This window comes from Mytilus edulis, chromosome 4 (assembly GCF_963676685.1).
Source record: "Mytilus edulis chromosome 4, xbMytEdul2.2, whole genome shotgun sequence".
Classification (NCBI taxonomy): Eukaryota; Metazoa; Mollusca; class Bivalvia; order Mytilida; family Mytilidae; genus Mytilus; species Mytilus edulis.
Genome location: NC_092347.1, coordinates 94,639,409 through 94,662,728, shown reverse-complemented (window position 1 = coordinate 94,662,728; position 23,320 = coordinate 94,639,409). Strand labels below are relative to the sequence as shown.

General features: G+C 33.1%; 1 protein-coding gene across 2 annotated transcripts; it reads left to right on the top strand.

Annotated features, from left to right (window-relative positions):
• Positions 1 to 5,640: 5,640 nt before the first annotated feature.
• LOC139521099 (SH3 domain-binding protein 2-like) lies at positions 5,641 to 22,860 on the top strand. 2 transcript variants are annotated; one of them, XM_071314372.1, is made up of 14 exons: positions 5,641 to 5,822; positions 11,590 to 11,668; positions 12,128 to 12,253; positions 12,600 to 12,702; positions 12,937 to 13,057; positions 13,476 to 13,540; positions 14,485 to 14,717; positions 15,173 to 15,241; positions 15,590 to 15,681; positions 16,634 to 16,695; positions 17,899 to 17,962; positions 18,549 to 18,602; positions 20,436 to 21,835; positions 22,061 to 22,860. In XM_071314372.1, exons 2-13 carry the CDS (start codon positions 11,620 to 11,622, stop codon positions 20,580 to 20,582), a joined length of 1,185 nt encoding a protein of 394 aa, XP_071170473.1. In that variant the 5' UTR covers positions 5,641 to 5,822; positions 11,590 to 11,619; the 3' UTR covers positions 20,583 to 21,835; positions 22,061 to 22,860. The 2 variants fall into 2 exon arrangements, with proteins under 2 accessions (XP_071170473.1, XP_071170474.1); XM_071314373.1 differs by lacking the exon at positions 12,128 to 12,253 and having other exon boundaries at positions 5,683 to 5,822.
• Positions 22,861 to 23,320: the final 460 nt, after the last annotated feature.

Here is a 23,320-nt window from a genome sequence, read left to right as displayed (position 1 = left end):
TCTAGAGAATTACAGTGATTGATAAATTATGTTATCCTGCTGTTTTTTTCATTGTTTTGCATCAATATATGAATACAAATTGCGGATCAAGCTAATTCATTTGTACAGTCTTTACGCGAGTAATACTTTTGTAAGAGTAAAGGATGACGGCGGAAAATACATTTGTTGACGTTTTGAAAATATACAATTAATAATTTGAATGGTTGTTTTAACACGATTTCTTTAGAAAATAACTTTTCAATTACAATAACAAGTTTAGAATATCTCGTGTAAGTAGCAAAGCGTTGCTATTAAGGGTTAGCGAAGTAGGTGCATGGTGGTGCTATAGGAAATGCGTGTTGCTCTAATGTATGGGTTTTGCTCTAGGGGATGCATGTTGCTCTAGGGATGCATGTTGCTCTAGGGGATGCATGTTGCTCTAGGGTAAGGGTGTTGATGATGGATATAAGTATTAATTTAGGGACTCCCTGTTGCTCTAGGATATGCGTGTTACTGTAGGATACGTATATTACTAAAGGGAATATATGTTGCTCTAAGGTATGCGTGTTGGTCATGGATATGCGTTTGTTCCATGTTTTAACGTTATTCATAGATATGCAAGTTGTTCTAGGGTATGCGTGTTGTCCAGGGGAATGCATGTTGTACTAGGGTATGCGTGTTGCCCTAGGAAGTGCATGTTGCTCTTGTGGTTATAAGTTGTTCATGGCCAAGTGTATTGCTGTAAGGAATGTACGTTGCTATAAGGTGCGCGAGTTGCTGTAGGGTACGTATATTACTCCTGGAAATATATATTGCTCTAAGGTATGCGTGTTGCTAATAGATATGCGTATGCTCTGCTCTAGGTATGCATGTCATTTATAGATATGCAAGTTGTTCTAAGGTATGCGTGTTGTCCTACGGAATGCATATGTTTCTGTAGGGTATGCATTTTGTTCTTAGGTATGCGTGTTGCCCTAGGAAGTGCATATTGCGCGTTGTTCATGGCCAAGTGTATCGCTCAGGAATGAATTTTGCTATAAGGTACACATGTTGCTGTAGGGCATGTAAGTTGCTGTAAGGTACGCGTGTTGCTGTAGGGTGTGTGAGTTTCTCTAAGGTACACATGTTGCTGTAGGTAATGTGAGTTTCTCTAAGGTACGCGTGTTGCTATAGGGTATGTGTCTTTCTCTAAGGTACGCGTGTTGCTGTAGGGTATGTGAGTTTCTCTAAGGTACGCGTGTTGCTATAGGGTGTGTGAGTTGCTGTAAGTTACGCGTGTTACTGTTACAATAGGGTATGTGAGTTGCTCTAAGGTATGCGTGTTACTGTTACAGTATGGTATGTGAGTTGCTCTAAGGTATGCGTGTGGCTATAGGGTATCCGTGTTGCTGTAGGTAATGTGAGCTTCTCTAAGGTACGCGTGTTGCTGTAGGGTATGTGCGTTGCTGTAAGGTATGCGTGTTGCTATAGGGTGTGTGAGTTGCTCTAGATAATTTATGATGCGTTAGGATATGCGTGTTTATCTGTGTAAGAAATGCAATTTTTGTACATGCGTGAGGCTGTAGTGTTTGCATGTTGCCCTTTTAGAGAATGCATGTTGCTCTATAGTATGAGAGTTGCTTAGGAATATGGGTGTTTCTCTAGCAAATGCGTGTTGCTTTAGGGTAAGCTTGTTGCTCATGAATATGCGTGTTAGTCTAGGGTATTCATGTTGCTCTAGGGAATGCATGTTGCTAGTATGAAATATTAAACCAAATTATATACCTTTGCTGATTGAGGACAAAGATATTCATTGAATATATTTTGTAATGGCATCATATAGGCTTTATGAATGTATGATTTACAAGTTGGCAGCCACCGAAGCAATTATGCCATTTGATTAGAGACTTTCTGTTTTAAATTTCCTCGAAGTTCAGTATTTTTGTGATCACTTTTTTATGTTCTAACGTTGTTTTTTTTATTTGGTTCACATGTAATAGAACATAAAATTAAAACAGAGAGCATGCAGATAAGATATATAAACAGCATATATTACAATATATAAACAGCATATATAACAATGCTTACGTTGTCATAAAACGGGAGGTTTGGCTAGCAAATAAACCAGGTTCAACCCGGTATACTACTGTTGCCTTTATTTAGATCCAGCAAAGGCATATTGAAATACATGCAAAACACTACTAATAGTTTTCAAAGGTACCAGGCTTATAATTTAATACGGCAGACGTGCGTTTCGTCTACATAAGACTCGTCAGTTTCGCTCAGATCAAAATAGTTAGAAAGCCAAACAAGTACAAAGTTTAAGAGCATTTATGACTGAAAATGCTGAGTATTTCGAATAATTCATACTTTTGCAAACAGTAAATTTATAAAAATGACCATAAAACAGATATTCATGTAAACACCGAAGTGCTGACTACTGTGCTAATGATACCATTGGGGACGAAACGTCCACCATCAGTGGCATTGACTCAGTGGTGTAAATAGTTCTCAAACTAAAACTTCACATCTAAACAGGCTTAAACTGTAGTAAGATCTTAAATGTAGTGAATACATCTAATATAAAAAAGAAGATGTGGTATGAATGCCAATGAGACAACTGTCCACAAAAGACCAAAATGACACAAAAATTAACAACTATAGGTCACAGTACGGCCTTCAACAATGAGCATAGCCCATACCGCATAGTCAGCTATAAAAGGCCCCGATAAGACAATGTAAAACAATTCAAACGAGAAAACTAACGGACTTATTTATGTAAAAAAGTGAACGAAAAACAAATATGTAACACATAAACAAACGACAACCACTGAATTACAGGCTCCTGACTTGAGACAGGCACATACATAAATAATGTGGCGGGGTTAAACATGTTAGCGGGATCCCAACCCTCACCTAACCTGGGCCAGTGGTATAACAGTACAACATAAGAACGAACTATAAAAATCAGTTGAAAAAGGCATTACATTAATGGCAGCTGAGGGTGAAACAAACATTTTTTTTTTCTCAGAATCAAAAACAAATTATTTTTTTCTCCAAAAAATGGAAACAAACTTTTTTTTCCAAAAAAAACCATAGCCCCCCCCCCCCCCCCCAGAAAATCAAATGGTTGCTGCCTTAACTCATCAGATGGACAAAAATACAAGTGGATAAGCCTTTTTAACAACTGTTGGTAAAAGCTTGAATGGTCTTCCCCAAAAAAACCTTTTTAAGGTCCTTATTCAACTTTTCTTGCAAAATGTTCTAAGTTGTTTGAATTTTTCTCAGTACAGATATGCCAGGCAGAAATCGAAATTGCACAAAATAAATGTATGGGTTCCCTTAACCAAATGTTGATATTTGTATTACAACTGTTGATTGACAATCAATCAAGCAATCATCGAATATGACAAAGTGAACTCTCTCTTTTACATGTCATGGGAAAAAAATAAAGTTGGCACAAATGAAGTTGAAACATAAATTTAGAATAGAAAAAAGCAAAAAGCAACGTAGTTTTTCCCGTGTCTTGGAGAGGGGTTTGTTTCCTCCAGCCACAATCACAAATTCGTAAACTTGAGGTGGAATCAAACACCTAGACTAAAATTAATTTGGATCTTCTAATTGTCATAAAACTTTTACAAAATATTAACTTTGGCCCATTGACAAAATTATAAAAATTTAAAAAAACTTGAACCACACACTTTCTCGGCCTGAATAATTTCATTGGATATATTGCAGTTTGACAGACACTGATTTTGATCGTTGAGAAGCTTAATATTTCCTTAACAATACAACGTGATTAAAACGTTTAGCTGATTTTACAGAGTTATCTCCCTGTAGTGTAAGGTACCACCTTAAGGGGTAAATTCAGTAAATAAATATACGTCATCAGGGACCGCCCATTTGAGGGAGAGCTTTCTGTCTAAAAGTGAAGTCATGTGCTCTTCTGATTGGTAGATAATGTTTGTAATAAATATTTTATGGTAGATGGATCAAAACTAGAGTTGAAAAAAATAAGAAAATAAATGCTGAATGTACTATTTTTTTCCCTACAGGGTTGAAAAGTAATGGGGGTCAGTATAGGAATTCAGTGCGAATCTACATTGTTTGTAAACAAGGCCATGTGAATGCCCAAAAATGCCGCATGACCCTATGTTTTTATTGTTGCAAAAGATAGGGCTACATTTGTACTTTCATGAATGATATATGAAAGTTTTTAATTTCTAAAGGTAAATCAGGTATAAATTTATTTCCACACATAGATAAGCATTAAAGTCAATGGGAGATTTTTTACTGAATTTACCCCTTAACAAAATATATGGGATTCACATTAATTAGATATCAAACAAATAACAAATAAAAAAAAATATAAAAAAAAAAGACTAAAAATACAGGCACTATACTAAAAGAGTCGTTAACAAAAGTTGGCAAAAGGTAAAAAGATATACAAAGCTCTACCATCACCATCCAATTCCCATACAAAATATTAGTGTAGTTAAGACCACCTATGACAACGATCCTGACATGGGAGACAGGTTCAAAGACATCTACGGAAGTGGGAAAAAGGGGAAAGGGGGTTAAGCTAGTGTTTTAGCTCTTAATAAATAAAGGCAACAGTAGTACACCGCTGTTCGAAATTCATAAATCGATTGAGAGAAAAAAAAAATCCGGGTTACAAACTAGAACTGAGGGAAACACATCAAATTAAAGAGGAGAACTACGACCAAACAGAAACACAAAACTAACGTGTAACACACACAGAAACGACCTGTAATATAACAATGACCATTTTCTTGGTACAGGACATTTTAAGAAAAAAAGTGGTGGGTTGAACCTGGTTTTGTGGCAAGCCACACCTCGCGCTTTAATGACAATGTGAAATATAACATTGAAATGACAACATTGCATGACAGGACTACAGTACAAATAAATGCAAGAACATACAAGTCAAAGAAATACACAAATACACATTACAATAGGACATTTTGACATGCTAATAGGTACATGGCTTATAATTTAACACACCATACGTGAGTTTCGTCTACATAAGACTCACCAGTGACGCTCAGATAGATCAAAATAGTAAAGAAAGCCTAACACGTACAAAGTTAAAGATCTTTGGTGACCCTAATTCTAACATGTGGTGCCAAATACGGCTAAGGTTATCTATGCCTGGGATAAGAAAATCCTAAGTACTTTTTTAAATTTATGTTATATTCACAAATCACGGTGAGTGGAATGGCAAAAGATAAAAGAACCCAGAATAACAATCTGGTAAGATAAAGGTCTCTACTCGAAGATACAGATAATTTAGACGAGAAAAACACAGACCTGTACAAATAAAGCTATAACCTTTTGTAAAAAATATCGTTGCAATGAATCTTCGCAGATACTGAAAACGATATAATTATTCTTACTACTCTAAATACGACAGTTTAAATGTAATCTATATATCTCCCTCGAGGATCATCTCCGTTCTTACAAACCAGAACTATAATATCCCGAGATTTAAACCGTAGCATGTACGTTTCTTTTTGTGTTTAACGTGAATCAGACCCCACCCCTTGTATCATAAGCAAACAGCAATATTTTTTTTTATCATTTATACTTGTTGCACATCATTGAGATCAAATTAGAATTGAAATTTGATAGTTTTAAAGTAAAGGTATATCTACCCGATATGGTATGTGACGTAATCTAATAATGTCACCTGTCTTGTTGACATTTTACGTATTTAATATATTTAAATAGTTCTGTTGAATAGACCTATATAAATAGTTTAAATCAGGAAGTGGGTTTAATATAATGTACACTACCGAAAAATAACCCAACGCCGACGGTACCCGTATCATGTCAGTTTTGTTGTAAGTATCATGACAATCTGTTGCTAACATTACTCTTTCACATACATCACTAAACACTTCTCTAAACATTTCAAGGACAATATCTCGGCGGTTGTAAGTTGTCAGCTCCAGACATATGATAGCTTCCTTGTTAGGATTCATTCACCTCCGACATTTGATACCTTCCTTGATTTAATATTGATATTAGTTATCAATAATCATTGACGAGAACTTTTTATTTGAATCGGTACATCAATTACACCTTGGTATCTTGTAAGTTTGTATAGGTAAACAAAGACTACGATGAATGTGTTTATAGATATTGGGCATTTTAAGAAACACAGTAGAAATTCTTCACGAGCGTTCAGAAAGGGACCTGTTATTACATAAAACATATCGTCTGATTTGTTCTTTCTATCGTTTGAGTATGTTACTCTCAGACAAGTAAGGCGCTTTTTGTTTTGATATCATCTTTTGTGTCCTTATACTTTGGTCTCCTACCGAACAAAGTGTAATCTAAAGTTTGTACCACGCACATTGGAATTAGTAAACTTCAGATTTGTGACTTTCACTTAGTCTATACGCTGTGGTTACACTTTTATATCCCGAGAGATTTTGGTTGTAGTATCAAATAAAATAACAAAAATACCGAACTCCAAGGAATATTAAAAACGGAAAGTCCTTTATCTGATGGCAAAATCAAAAAACTCGAACACATCAAACGAACGGAAAATAAATGACTGTGTACAGGCATTTTCTTATGTAGAAAATGATGGAGTAAACCTGATGTATAGCTAGCTACCAAGACTTAATAAACAATACCAGTTTCTAATCAGAAAGGTGATGAACCAGGACGTCTTGTTCTTTTTCTAAAAAAAACAACATTGGAAGATACCAATACCGTATTGGTGAATATTCCGTTTTAACTTCACTAATAATACATCGTTGTCTTGAAGTATATAATCTAGGTACTGATATTTTTACATCGTAAGTACATGTTATAGTTCTTTTATTTGTCTTTTTAAATTATTAACCTTAACTGTTTAGTTTATTTTTAGTAATATCATTTGGTATGGCTGGGCACTCATACATTCCGGCTATGTGTTGTTGTGTTTTGATCATTATTTGTATTATTGCCTTTCATTTTTACCTATGTGTTTTGTCTATATGCCATTTGTTTTTCTTTGTTAACACATTTGTTTGTTTTTATTGTGATAAAGATTATAACACAATATTAACTGCTGTACCTCTATTTTTGACATTTTTACCTAGAATGTCTGTTTGTTTTGTTTACACATCGTTGTCAATTTATAATGGAATTTATATGTGACTGTATATTTGCTTGAAAAACGAATTAGGTATTGACAATTCATCTGGAAACCCGACATATACCCTCACGACACTTACCAAAGAGGAAATCCTGGAAAATCATATGTCTGTTCTATGTTCCTTTGGAAATTCAACCAAAGATGATGAACTGGATCTTCCATCACTGTATTGGATTCCTAAACTGCATAAGTGTCCTTACAAACAACGGTATATTGCTGGGTCTTCCAAGTGCTCCACGAAACCTCTGTCTAAATTATTAACATCTATTTTATCAGCAATCAAAGACGGACTTCAAAGTTATTGTGAAACTGCCTATTCTAGATGTGGCGTGAATCAGATGTGGATACTTAAAAATTCCAAAGATCTTTTAGAGTACATACAATCTAACTCTCTTTCATCTCGTAATAGTATTAACAAATTTGACTTTTCTACACTTTATACAAGTATTCCACATTCCAAACTAAAAGACAAATTGAAAGATTTGGCATTGTTTTTTTTTTCATAAAAAAGAATGGCCAACGAAGATACAAGTATCTTGTCTTAGGAAGGGATAAATCCTACTTTGTAAAGGATCACTCTGATTCAAACAAAAAAATCTCTGAAAATGACAGACCGTTGGTTTTCCCGTTTGAATGGTTTTACACTAGTAATTTTGGGGCCCTTTATAGCTTGTTGTTCGGTGTGAGCTAAGGCTCCGTGTTGAAGGCCGTACTTTAACCTATAATGGTTTACTTTTTAAATTGTTATTTGTATGGAGAGTTGTCTCATTGGCACTCACACCACATCTTCCTATATCTAATTATCAAGATGCTTTATTTCTTGATTGACAACATATTTGTTACGTTCGGAGGACGTGTTTTTCAACAGACTATCGGCATTCCAATGGGAACGAGTTGTGTCCCTCTTCTTGTCGACTTGTTTCTTTACTATTATGTTGCTGACTTCATACAGGAACTTCTTAGGAAGAAAGATAAGAAGTTAGCAATATCCTTTCACTCTACTTTCCGCTATACATATGATGTTCTTTCTCTAAATAATTCAAATTTTGGTGACTATGTCAAACGCATCTATCCCATTGAACTAGGGATAAAGGATACAACAGATATAGTTAAGTCGGCCTCATATCTTGACTTACATCTAGAAATTGATAATGAGGGTCGATTGAAAACAAAATTTTACGACAAAAGAGATGATTTAAGCTTTCCAATTGTGAACTTTCCATTTCTAAGTGGCAATATTCCAGCAGCACCTGCATACGGTGTATACCCTTATGGAAATATAAGCCCTCTGGCACATAGTTGCGGCAGCAGTATGGATATGCTGCGGCTTTGTTGCTGCAAACTGTTGCGGCTTCGATGCAGCGATAGCATGTTTCGTATGCAAATTAGTTTTCTGGCACCATAATTGCGGCTATATTCTGGCACCGTTGCGGCAATATTCTTGCATCATGTTGCGGCACTGATGCGGCTATAGCGCATTTCGTATGCAAATTAGTTTTCTGGCATTATGATTGTGGCGCTGTTGCGGCGCTAATACGGCTATATTCTTGCATCATTTTAGTGACAAAACATGCGAATAGGCCGTGCTTTGTATAAAATGTATTGTGCCGGCAAAAACAAGTTGTCAATGCATATATATGACATGCATTCATGCATTATAAATTTGTATGCACAGGCACATAAAATAAATGTCAGCGGTATCTTCATAAAAAATAATGAAAATTTTTAATGTGCCCCAAGTTTAGCAAATAATATTGTGTTATTTAACAAACTACAAGTATGCAATTAAACTGCTGCAAAATAAACCAACACAAACTTCACCGATACATGTATAGATGAGGCCATGTTATTGAAATACACAATGCAAGATTGATCTTTTCTATACATGCAATTACTTGATATGAGTTCACTTACAAGTCTTCAAATCTTCCAAAAAAAAAATCCAGCTAGAACACCAAATTCTTCAATACAATTATAATCACAAGCAACATGGTGGATTTCTAACACACTAGTACAGGGAATAGCTAAAAACGCAGGAAATGACATCATCAAATTTTCTGGCTATATTGTGGTGCTCATTAAATTTGAAAGGAATTAGTGTCGCAATGATGCCAGAACAATGCCGCTAGCAGCATCATCCGGCACTACTCCGGCAACAATCCTCTGGCAACCTGATTAGGTTGCTGCTTTAAAGCCGCAACGCTGCGGCAATGCTGCAGCAACATTTTAAATTTCATAAGGGTATATCTCCCAATTGATACGATATTCCCTTGCTTGCATTTCCTATCATGATTTTCTTGATAGAGGGTTGTTGCTCACAAGGAAGCTATTAAATCTTGTTCTAAATGGTGAAGTTGAAATCATCTCTTCGTAAATTTTTACGGTCGCCATCACGAGTTGGTTGACCGTTATGGAATAGCCGATTCACATGATATCGGATATGTTACGTCGTAACTACAATACCCTTCCCTTTCATAAATGTGACCTACCAAATTAGACTATTTGCCGGATTTTTGATATCATAAGCAACACGACGGGTGCCATATGTGGAGCAGGATCTGCTTACCCTTCCGGAGCACCTGAGATAACCCCTAGTTTTGGTGGGGTTCGTGTTGTTTATTCTTTAGTTTTCTATGTTGTGTCGTGTGTACTATTGTTTGTCTGTTTGTCCTTTTCATTTTTAGCCATTGCGTTGTCAGTTTATTTTCGATTTATGAGTTTGACTGTCCCTCTGATATCTTTCGTCCCTCTTTTTATACAATTGAGAGGTTTTAATTTAATTAGATATAAAACCAGGTTTATGTATGTGTGTGTTATTGTTGTTTATTTGTTTTTTACATTGGCTAGAGCTAGATATAGGGGAGGGTTAAGACTTTTAAGACTCTTTTTCCTCGCCGAATTTTGAGCCTCTGACCTGTATTCTTGTATGATTTTTAATTCTAGTTTCTTTTTATATATTTCGGAGTTTAGTATATCGTCTTTTATCACTAAACTAGTCACATTTATGTTTAGGGACTAGCTGAAGCACGCATCCGGTTGCGGGAGTTGCGCTGTATTGAAGACCCATTGGTGGCCTTCAGCTGTTTTCCGCTCTTTGGTCGGGTTGTTGTCTCTTTGACACATTCCCCATTTTTATTCTCAATTTTATTAATCCATGAGGAAATGCATGTACTAAGTTTGGAATGAGCTCAGTTGTTTTTCATTCGTTTGATGTAATTGAGCTTTTGATTTTGCCATTTGTGAAAAGGATTTACCCGATTTGAATATTCCTCAGAGTTCGGTAGTTTTGACTTAACTTTTTTCTATGACAATCGCATATAATTCAATTATATTTACTACAATGTGTGAGCAAAACAAGATCAGTCAATATGGTGTTATAATCTTAATCACTATAAAACAAAGTACAATCTCAACAAAAATAAATAAAAAATTACATGTACACACTTTATAGGCAAAGTGTATAAGCAGAAATGAAAAGACAAGAATACAAAAATGACCATAGCAGTATAGAGCAATGGTGGGATGTATAACTACCGAGCAGGGGCCTTTCCAGGAAATTTGAAAGAGAGGGTGTATTATTAAATTAATCTCCGTGCGGAGTGAGCCTAAAAAAGATGAACTTTTTTCTTTCTAAAAACTAAAATAATTTTGAAATGCCCTTATGTAAAGGTTAACAGAGCTTGGATGTTTCATCTAGGCTTTTGGTTTAAATGTATTCAAAGTTATATGATTTGAGTTTCCAAACTTTTGATTAAAGAGAAAAACACTGGGATATGGGTCAAATGTTTATGAGAATTGTTATTTTTCCCCAATAAAATTTATCATAAAAATATCAGTATTAGTTCTGAAAGATGTCTTTTAATTTCTTATCATCAAGGTACTTTTTTCCAAATATATGTGGTCAGTAATACCTCAAGTAACCTCCTATGCAATTGGCATATGTCGAAAAGATATCCAAGAAATGGTGAAGAAAGGATTTATTCTTCTGATGTGTTAGTCTCGAAGAAACATCATTCTAGAATGATTTCAAAAATATGGGATAAAAGGGAAAAATATTAATGAAATTAAAAAGTATTATTATCAAGCTGAAAAGCTGTGAAAAATTGTGTACTTACAATGAGTACTTTTTGAGTAATAAAACTCATAATTTTATAACCAATCCGGTGTCATCTGCAAAATCTTGAGAAAATGGCTGACGGTAAAGAGAAGTGATTTTACCATAAATATGAACATTCAATATCAATTTTTCTTTTCAAACTTCTTAGATATGTAATTTTTCAATGCTTTATAACAAAGAAGTTGAAAAAAGGCCCCAAAAAGGTCAAAAATTGATAAAAATAAAAATAATTTAAAATCGGGTACTTTCAAATAACACATATAAACCTAAAAATCAGGTTAAGGAAACAAGTTTTATTCTAGAAATGTTTGGCTCCTCAAGTGTGAGCCTTTTTAAATTACAGATGTAATTAAGCAAGAATAAATGATGGAAGATGGAAGAGGAGGAAGAAGATAGAATAACAGAGCCTCGTTTTACTATAGGTATGCAATTGTTTACTAAAAATTGTAGTATTTTGATAGAAAACAATTCGAAAGCAGTGAAAACATAGATAAACAAAGGCAACAGTAGTATAGAGCTGTTCAAAATTCATAAATCGATTGAGAGAAAACAAATCTGGGTTAAAACTAAAACGGAGGGAAGCACATCAACTATAAGGAAAAAACGATTATTGTATTCCTTTCCATTGCATGTCTATGTTTTTTCATCAGATCATTCTTAGCAGTTGGACAAATGACTTCTCATTTGATTTATAACGCATATTACATTACACTTTTAGTCCCTGTAATAAAAGCAGAGCCTACATAAAATATTGTATGAATGACCAGTTATTTAAACTCTGCTAGCATAACATATAACGCAACACTTTCTATATTCAGCATAAGCTGTGCCTTTTGTTAGTGTCTCCTGCACGCATTAACAACAGCCTTTTTCCTCCATAGGTGCACAAGATATATCAACCCTTAACACTACCAATCATCATGGATTTCTACGTTATGAAGGAAGTTTAGAGAAATTTGTCAAAAGAACTGTTATTTTCAAACCATTTTTCAGAGAAGCAGTTAAATGCAAGTAGATGAATTTTTACTGGTTCTCTTTTAAGGTTTTCAGTTGGAAAGATTTCTTTAAAGTTTGTTTTATCATTTAATTTTCTTTTTCACTGTGGCTTTAATTATAATTGTGAAATTTAAAAGAAATCCTGAATTTACGAATAAGGAATTGATAAACACTTTACAAATAGAGACGAAAGAGAAATTTGACAAGTATATTAAAAGATATATTCATTTTGTTGTTGTATAAGAGAGCAGACCCAAGGAAACTTGAATCACTATTTAATATATAACTAGAAAAACCATCTTTAATATGGAACTAGAAAAATCATGAAAGGATGTAAATATCCCCGTTATTTTTTAGGGAGACAGCGTTTTGTTGTTTTATGTGAAGGATGCATGTATTTATACAAAGACGAATATGCCACATCACCTCTTAAAGCCTTTTCTTTAGCAGACTTTACAAGGTACTATTTATACGATTTTATTTTAAAATTTCGTAATCAAGAATAAGTGGAAGTATCATAGTTTCCTCCCCTTCAAAACATTTATATCAAATATCAATTTGCGGCTACCTACATATAATGATACACATATTAAATTAATAGAATAAGATGGAACCAATTAATGAAATGAAGGAGGGGAATCGCAACATAAATAAATACAAATTTTTGAATGGTTTTAATATATTTGATTAAAAGGATCCAAAGGTTTCAAGACAACGACAGAAGAACAAGGATGAAGTTTCAACTCGTACCATTGAACGAGAGCTCACCTCAGAAATTCTTAACATTTTGCTCCTCAACTGATGAAGAAAGAAAGGTATTTTTAATGGTCATTCTTAAACTCTTGAAGCATTTGATTTTTTTGTATTTTAAATAGAACTAATAATATAAATGGGGTTTACAGGGCATGTGTTTGTGCTGCGTGTCGATCGGATGAGTGAATTCTTTTCAAACTGATATTTACAGTTTGTTCTTGATGTTACACTACTATCACAGGTTTGGGAAGAGCTTAACTCTACAGATTCGCCCCAATACAAAATAAAAGTTCACACAATTACACACTCAGTTACACTTAAAACTAGTAAAATCAAATTACAAATAATTCATAAATAACTCATATACTTAAAGGTATTGCTGCTCTTGACTTGAACAGCTTGTTTTAAAGGAAGTGTTAATAAGTCATATTATGTTCAGCATCAAACAATGAAAATACATCATAAAATGATATTTTGAAGGTTTGGTTCCAAAAGATAAGAAAGGAAATGGACGAAGCAGTACACGGCTCTTCTCATTTACAAAGGTAATTTAACATGGCAATTATCTAAAAGGTAAATTAAAAATTGCAATTCTCTCAATGGTAAATTAACTTTATACAAAATTAACCATGGTTATATATACGGCTCTGTTAGGTACTTCATAACCAAAAAAACCAATCCATATTGTTAGCCATAAAAAATGAAAAATGTGAAAGAATTTAATAGAAAATATATTGCTCATGAACAGTTGTGGCAAGTATGGACCTTACATTCAAACTTGATACAATTCTGAATCTGGATTGTAATAAAATATTCGACACAACAAAGGTTTCTGAATGATGGACAGTCCAATATCCCAAATCTAAATACATGATTAGATTCAGCATACCAAAGAACCTCAAGAAATCAAACAAAGTGTAATTTTGAACCCTTTGAACCTAAATGTGGTACCCATCTGATAACGGGACACAATATCCAAAATCTAACTTACACGGTTAGATTCAGCATCTAAGAACCACGTATTTTCAATGTTTGTTGAAATCAAACATACATTCGTTTTTTCCGATGTGGACCAACTTTAAAACTGGGCTCAAAAGCGTCTATCTTGATACATAGATATAAAAAGATGTGGTATGAGTGGAAATGAGTCAATTCTCAAGTCACAATTTGTAAAAGAAAAACAACATAATTAGGCAAAGTATGTCTTCTACACGGAGCTTTGAGGGCCCCCCAAAATACTAGTGTAAAATTATTCAAACTAGAAAAACCATGTTCAGATTCAGCACATCAAAGAATCGCAAGATTTCGTTTTTGTTAAAACCAAACAAAGATTAAGTTTTGACCCTGTTAACCTTAATGTGTACCAATTTCAAAATCGGGCCAAGAATCAAAACGGTAAATACTTGGTAAGATTTGACATATTAAAGAACCCCTATGGACATTAATATGGACCAATTTGAATAAAAACAAAACATTTCTTTATTTCTAGTGATTTTGATCAAGACGAATATGTTTCTTTAGAGACACCAGTACAGGTACAACCAGCACACACGTACCGGGAACCAGACAAAAAACAAGTTAAAAAGTCGAAAAATAATGAAAAAAAGAAAAAGGAAAAGGAAAATAAACCAAATGAAAAGGACAATAAATCAAACGAAAAAGACAAAAATGAAAACACAGCTACAGCAGGCAGGCGTCCTCCTCCATCGCCTCCAGAAGACGGTAACACACTTAATATTGTGAATGAGTATAACGCAAATTGCTATTGGGACTCTATAACACTCTACATTGCCTAATATAATTTTTGTTAACGAAATTCGGGTAATTACGGTATATACGTTGAATATTGATGTTCTGAAAGATTTTTTTAAAGCTTTTAATTTTTTTAAATGATAGAAAGAGGATCAAATTGTTAAATAGCACAAATATCCTCTGACAGCCAATTTTTAAATGCCTGAGGACTAAAACATGCATCTGCACAACATATCTCTAAGCCAAAATGAAAATCTTTGATCTGTCATTCCGTCAGAGCAAATACCTGATTTCTAACTTATTAATTGACAACAAAGTTCTCGTCTAAGAGTCTAAACAAAATAAGTCAAACCAATTTATATTAAGGAATTTATTTATGCGGAGAAATTATTGTATGCAAACATTTTAAATATCTTTGTTTTTAGACGATGAAGACGACTTAAGTGACTATGATACGATACCAGAGGAGGCTTTAGTTAGTCGAGCTCTGCCAGGTTTGTGTGACAATAATGAACACGATAAGGGACAATCAATACGTGCCAAATTACGGTCTCATTCTTATAAACTTTTTAATGTTTAACAGGAATACCTTTTTCCTCATACCATAATAAACTCAACTACGCTTTTAATACCCTATACTCTGATGTATTAAGTTTGTAATTTCTGTGTCATTTGAAAGAAATCATCTAAATTCTAACATTTTGACTTTTGTGTGTAAAATGGACATCAGCCAAACAAACATATGTATTTAACTTTTATTTTGTATATAGTATTTCAAGTTGAGAAAAAGAAATTTATACCTTTATAGTATTCCATAATGAATCATATAATAATGTTTGCAGCTGTTCCACCCAATGTACCAAAAGAAAGAACACCTCGTCTTGTTGAACCAATCAAACCAAAGGTGCCACAGAAACCACAGTCAAATATTAAGGTAACCTATTAGCAATCAATGCATTACATAAAATATGACTTATAACTTATCAAGTGCTGAGCATTTCCGCACTTTTTTCAAGTAGCAACTATATATGTATATGAAGTAAAACAAAAGTGGAAAGTAAACTTTTCTTTTTATTTAGAACTATAAATGGAACTTTTGATTATAGTTCATTTAACACTTTTGCGTTTCAAGATAATTGCGTTTGTTAACACCTGTCTTCAGTCCGGAACCTGATGTTCAGTGGTTGTCGTTTGTTGGTGTGGTTTATAAGAGCTTTTTTATATAGATTAAACCGTTTTCCTGTTTGAATGGTTTTACACCAGTAATTTTTGGGGCCCTTTATAGCTTGCTGTTTTGTGTGTGCCAAGGCTCCATGTTGAAGACCGTTTTTGAACTGATTTTTATAGTTCGTTGAAAAGTTACACAACTGCCCCAGTTTTGGGGAGGGTTGGGATCCCGCTAACATGTTTAACCCTGCAACATTCTGTATGTTTGTTCATGTCCCAAGTCAGGAGCCTGTAATTCAGTGGTTGTCGTTTGTTTGTTCAATGTATTACATAATTGTTTTTTGCTAATTTTTTGTATATAAATTAGGCCGTTAGTTTTCTCGTGTGAATTGTTTTACATTTGTCATTTTGGTGCCTTTTATAGCTGATTATGCGGTATGGGCTTTGTGCATTGTTGAAGGTCTTATGGTGACTTATAGTTGTTTATTTCTGTGTCTTTTGGTCTCCTATGGAGAGTTGCCTCATTTTGCAATTATACCACATCTTCTTATATATATTTGACCTATTATGGTTTACTTTTACAAATTGTGACTTATAGGGAAAGTTGTCTAATTTGCAATCATACCACATCTTCTTATATCTTATAAATCGAAAAACTAAACTACACTATGTTATGTATTATATTACTACACTATGTTATATATTATATTTGTTTGTAGAAATTAAGATATTCTAGATCTGAGTTTGAATTTAATAGCAGTGACAGAACTCAGGTTGAAGGGTATGTATTTATAACAGTGACAGAACTCAGGTTGAAGGGTAAGTATTCATAACAGTGACAGAACTCAGGTTGAAGGGTATGTATTTATAACAGTGACAGAACTCAGGTTGAAGGGTATGTATTCATAACAGTGACAGAACTCAGGTTGAAGGGTATGTATTAATAGCAGTGACAGAACTCAGGTTGAAGGGTATGTATTCATAACAGGCTTAACGGTCAAAATTAATCAACCAACGTTTATATTTGTTTAGTAATAATAAGATTGTTGACATAACAAATATTAATTTAATATCAGTTTCTGAAAAAGTTACGAAAAGTATACAGTTTTTGAGATTGTTTCATATTAATCTCAAATCACTTTATGAGAAAATAATGTAAAAAAAACAAAAAGAAAAACGGATAGAAATCATAATGAAAAAATAGAAGAAAAAATAGACAGATGATAGTCCATAAATCAGGACACAGAAAACTGGCAATGGCACTATACAAACCGCTGTGAAAACTTGAATGACATCAGGAGGTCTACACGGATATTGAGTCCCTGTTTCACTATTTGCACACTTAGACTTTGGTAGGTGTACAGCTAATAACCAAATATTTAGCGTTAAAACTTATTTTTCAATATGTACATACATAATCTGATGTAAACGATCACTAATTTCCCTTAAACATAGCATAACCATATCATAAGGTGAAACAGTAGGACAATGTTTTTTGCTATTACATTTGTTTGTTTTATTCTATTTTTCTATCAAGTTTGCTTACAAACAGTGCAACAATTAGAACTCAATATCCAAATTAGTTTCACCGTTTAAATACAAATTTTGGATGTATCACCACGACCTTGGACAGGCGCAAAAATGTGGAGGGGTTGCGCATGTTTTGTGAGATCAAAACCTTCTCCTATACCTCTAGCGAATGTAGAATAAACAAACACACATCAATACGCACAGTTTAAAAGGAGTCCGATTTCAATGTCAGAATATGAAATAAAAGATAATAAGCAAAATGATTATGACCAACATCAATGAACTATGGACAACTAGCAGTGACTGACATGCCAGCTCCAGACCGATTATGTCTTCATTATATGAATATCAAGCACAATCTTTCCCGTTAGTGATTTAGTATCATACCATCATAAAATATATATGAGTAGAACATAGCCCGTATCATATCAATATCAGGTATTTATTTTTGTAGAATATTGGATGAAATGTCAGTTGGAACTTTTCTTGTTCGGAAATCACGACAAGACAATCAAGAGGTAATATCAACACTTATTTTCCATTCGGGCCTTTTTGTAGACGAATCGTGCGTCTGACGTACAAACAATAACTCTTGTATCTATGATGAATTATTGTATAATAAGTATTGTTTTAAATTTAATATATACGGTTGAAATGAATAAGATATTATTAGCCCTAACCTTGAGCTAACTAATTCCAAGGATAACTAATTGAACAATTAAGTTTTATGATTCAACTTCATTATATGAAACCTAGAAAAAAGTTCTGTTTTGATAAATGTAACAAGTGCTTTATACTGAAAACATAGTGGAAAGGAACATATATATATATGATACAAAATTCCTAGACAAACTTGCCAGGTATACAGAAAGAAAACAAAAACAAAACATGAGACCTTTCAAATCTAAATTGGACAAAAGTAATAATCCTGCTCTAGAAGTGAAGGCCATATTGCTATCAACTTTCTGTATATATAGTTTTTCATCTGACAGACACACACATATGAATGATAACAATTCATATGGTTTAGCTGCATGTATTTAAAAAAAGTTTCTAATGACCAAGAACAGCTTAAGTCTAATTTATTATACCTACTTTTTGAAGGTGCTGTCTGTAAAAACAGATGATGGAATAAAGGAATACAAAATATACAATAAGGTAACATAATTATTTTATTAGATTATAATTTTAAAATAATGACTGCATATTGTATTTGGCAGCCTTATACGTAGGCTATATAATTCAGCGCACATGACACATATTTTCGCCATTATACTTGACCAGAGGTTTTGGAACCAGTATACATTAAACATTTAACGGCTGCCTGCAAACATATACACGATGGATATTATGAAGAACATCCTATTCTTCTAAAATCAACTTTCCATTGGTTGAGATCTTAGCACATAAACAATATGTTCACAATTTAAAGTAAGAACGTATCATATTTTTCATTTAAGTGTGCAATCATTATACTTGGTTAATGCTTTCTTGGGGTATAAAGGACCAAATGGAATTAAAAAAAGTTTTATGAAAAGCTTTTCAAGTGTTCGTCTTACCTTTTGTTAAGAGCTTAATTATTATGTGAATATTGTTTCGAAGCATTATCTATTATATTTTTTCTCTGGACTGAGTACATGTTATTACAACCCATGTGAGTTTTTATTATAAACGGATCGGATTGAGAAATCGTGCCGTAGAAATCTCAAAACAAATATTTCTGAAGTCAAATGTAATCTGTAATGTTATGGATAGAAATTTGCATTCAATAATCGTTGAAATAAGTGGAATTTTAATGAGGTGGTAAGAGTTGCTGCAGTGAAACATGGCCTTCCGTCTATGTTGTTTGACACAAACTTTTCACTTCAGCAATTCGTCAAAGATAACGTTCGAGATCATCCAAAATATTTAACTCCATTTAAAAGAATCCAAATTTCATGTTGTAGAAAGACAAACTTCTTAAGAAGGAAGTTCATTGAACGAAGAAAATATTACTAAGAGAAATATATCGTAAAAACTTATGTCTTTCAATGGATAGATTTTGGCATATATTTCTAAATGTGTACTACCTCTAAATTGAACAACAAACAAACAAGTAAAATTAAAATGGAAATGGGGAATGTGTCAAAGAAACAAAACAACCCGACGAAAGAGCAGACAACAGCCGAAGGCCACCAATGGGTCTTCAATACAGCGAAAAACTCCCCCACCCGGAGGCGTGCATCAGCTGGCCTCTAAACAAAAATGTTTTTAAATTTTAAATGCAGGTTTCTTTTTTCTCGAATGTGTTATTACCGGATGAAAATGATAAACGAATTAAAAAACATTTATTTAGTCGATTTAACTCAAATAAAAAGCAATTACTCGAGTTTTATCTTTGAAAATGCAGACATGTTTTTCAATATTTTTTCCTGGTACTATAAATAAGGGCGTTTTATTATGACATTTGCAGCTTTTTCCTTTTATGTACGTATTTGTTAATATTGAAATTCCTGCTCAAAGAGGTGCTGTGAAGGGACGAAGTGCTCTGTTGTGTAAAACAATAGCAAAGAACGTGATTTAAAAAAAAATTCTTATTTTGTTATCCTATATAATGTGACTAACAGTCACGTTAGACCGGGGGTTGGAAATCTCGAAAGATAGATTCCCCTTTTGGTATAGTTTAGAGAGGGAGATGTAATGAAAATTTCAAAGTGTCGACTGGTCCTCACTGATGTTGAAATCAAAGTTTCAAATTTAAGTTACCCCCTCCCCAAACAAAATTGTTCTTATATCCGTCGGCATAAAGATAAATCTATTGGCAGCATCCTTATTTCGTAGTGTACGTGTAATATGATAAATTGAGATCTAAGGTCACATAACATGTACATATTCAATTAAAGGATGCCATCTATATGACCATTCTCCACCAACAACTAGTTGTTACGCTTGGAGTCTTAATGTGTTACCAATTCGCTAACACTATGATTATGGGCTGTGTTCATTTTTTAGCAACGTGGACTTAGCATTGACAACAAAGAACAGTGGTTCAGTTCAACAGAGGAATTGCTTGACCATTATTCACAAAAAGATATTCCTAACAGGGTTATGACTTTGTCGAGAGCATATAGTACCACAGAAGACAACGATCATTTATAATGTTGGTAGTTATTTTTATTCTGTATTTGTATTTATCATGTTTTAATATGAGTTTGACTGTCCCTCTGGTATCTTTCGTCCCTCTTGTCGATATTTTTTTTATTTTGAACCACAACAGACTTTCAGTAATTGCGACATCATTTCACTCGAGAGAAAAAAATTCGGGAATCATAGCAGAACAATCGTAAACAAAAGAGTTTTTATATTGTGATTGAGAATGTATGCAAAAAGGAAACTCAACGTGTATGGTTATATTTTGTTTTTATTTATTTACGTGCAGTTATCAGTTTGTGTTAGTAAGTTTGTAAATATCTTTATGTTAACATTGAATGTAGTAATATAAGAATTAACTCACATATCCTTATATAGAAGATCAATTGCCTTAAAATCGCTGTACAAGACATAACAAGAAAATTATAACTTTCTGAGAGTTAAAATCAGTTCTTGGAGATTCAAGCTCTCTCTTAAGGATGTACACCTCTGAGGCACCAAACATTTCTAGCATTAAACTTTTTTTCTTAACCTGATTTTTTATAAGAATGTAAAAAATCATTTGGGGAAGAAAAATCATATGGTATTACTTCTTTTTTTATTACGGCCCTTTGAAAATGCCCAATGTTGTTGATTTTACCATTTTTCGTTGATTTTTGCCTATTTTTGGGCATCGTGAAAAAATCACAGTTCCACAATTAAACTTTTTTTCATACTTTCTATGAAGATGAAGTGGACCAATCTGAATAAATTTCCTTAAAAAAAGAATAGGTAGGTCACGTGTTAATATAAGAAAGTTTTATCATATTTCGATGCTTTTTTGTGTAAAATTTACCATGCTGTTAATTTTGTAAATTTGTGATTTTTCTCTGTTTTAAGAACAAAATGCATATTATTTCAACTTTTTTGAAAAGACAAAAATGATATGGGATGTTCATGATACTTGCAAAATCATTTTCTGTATCCGTCACCCATTTTTTCAAAATTTTGGCTAAAAATACTGACTTGATTAGTCGTAAAATTTGAAAACTAGATTCCTCAAAAACTATTCATTGTAAATACACAACTTTTTCACAGAGTTAGGTTTGATTAAAATGTTTTTAAAATTCATTGATATTTTCCATTTGTATCACATGTTTTGGAAATAATTCCAGAAAGAGATTTCAACGAGACTGAAACGTCAGAAGAATACATCCTTAAAATCAATGCTAAATTTTCGGAGGACATTTAAAAAATCAGATAAACAAATTTCTATCAAAAACGTTCAAAACTGAGGCCCCTCATGGGGGGGTCCTAGTAATCACATAATCACCATTTTTTTGCCAATATAATCACATAATTAAATATTTGCTTATCTTTAGTAATCAAATAATCATAAACTAAAAATACAGTCCTAGGTAATCAAATAATCATGAAATATTTGGCTTAATAATCAAATAATCATTAAAAAAACGGCCAAGTAATCACATAATCAAAAACCCCATGAGGGCCCTCAAAACTATTCCTAAAATTTCACAACATATTAATATAGTATATAAGAATACTATAGGGTATTTGCTGACATATTAGATGGTGTGAGTTATTATTATTATTGATATGATTGTGAAGTATATTAAAAGTTAAGATATATATATCTTATCCCAGATGAGGTATGAAAATAGAGAATTTTTTTTTTAGAAAATTTGTGCTACACATACGGATCAGCTTTATTTTTTTCATTTGTGTTTCACCCATATACAAACTTTCTTCACATTTATTAATGTTAGGCAAAGAGTCTAAGCAACGTTCTTCATGGACATACATTTTTTATTTGCAAACAAATACTCACTGGAATGCATTTTGTTGTAGTATCATATTTGTTAAGGCATGAACATTATCAAAACAAACAGTACTTTAGAATGGTCTAAAAGTTACATTTGTTAAGTTTTTGATGGAATGAATAGGGCGTTATAATATGTTTCCAGTCCTACCCAAGTGCATAGGTGTTCAAAAAGGATTTAGATGTAGATGTTAAAACGCATGTCTTTAATGACAAATACACCTTTGTTAATAATAAACATTATATAATATGATTTAGACCCAAAAAAATTGGTAAATATGTTCCTTGCCAAATTATGTGATTAATTACAGTTAAACGACGGGAAGGACCGTATGGTGTACTTTTGTTCCTAAGGCATGTACTAAAATAGCTGCATTGTCTGTGGTTACCTTTATTTATAAGTTAATAGATTGGTGTTTATTTTTTCATTTAGTTTGTGACATCTAGCATTAAAATTTAGTTTTTAAACACATGTTTGCTCATTTCTACATCTTAAGAATGTTCAGCGTAAACAAATTGTATTACAAATGGTGTTGTCCACGTTGAAGTTTATTTTGGAAGCATCAAATTCCAACTAAATATTCTCTGAAATTTTCATTCTCAAGATACTTGATATTTTTATTGATAACTTAAAAATAACGATCGTTTTTTTTTCAACAAACAAATCGGCATCCTCAAGGGAAACAATAATGCTTATCTTCTTTGCGATATACGGTAGGATGCATATTTTTTCATGAGCTTCTTGGGAAGAATGTTCATCGCACTTGAAATAGAAGTTACCACCGATTCAGTTGATATAAAAAAAAAAAAAAATTTGGTATGATTGCCAATGAGACAGCTGTCCACAAGAGACCAAAATGACACAGACATTAACAACTATAGGTCACCGTACGGCCTTCAACAATGAGCAAAGCCCATACCGCATAGT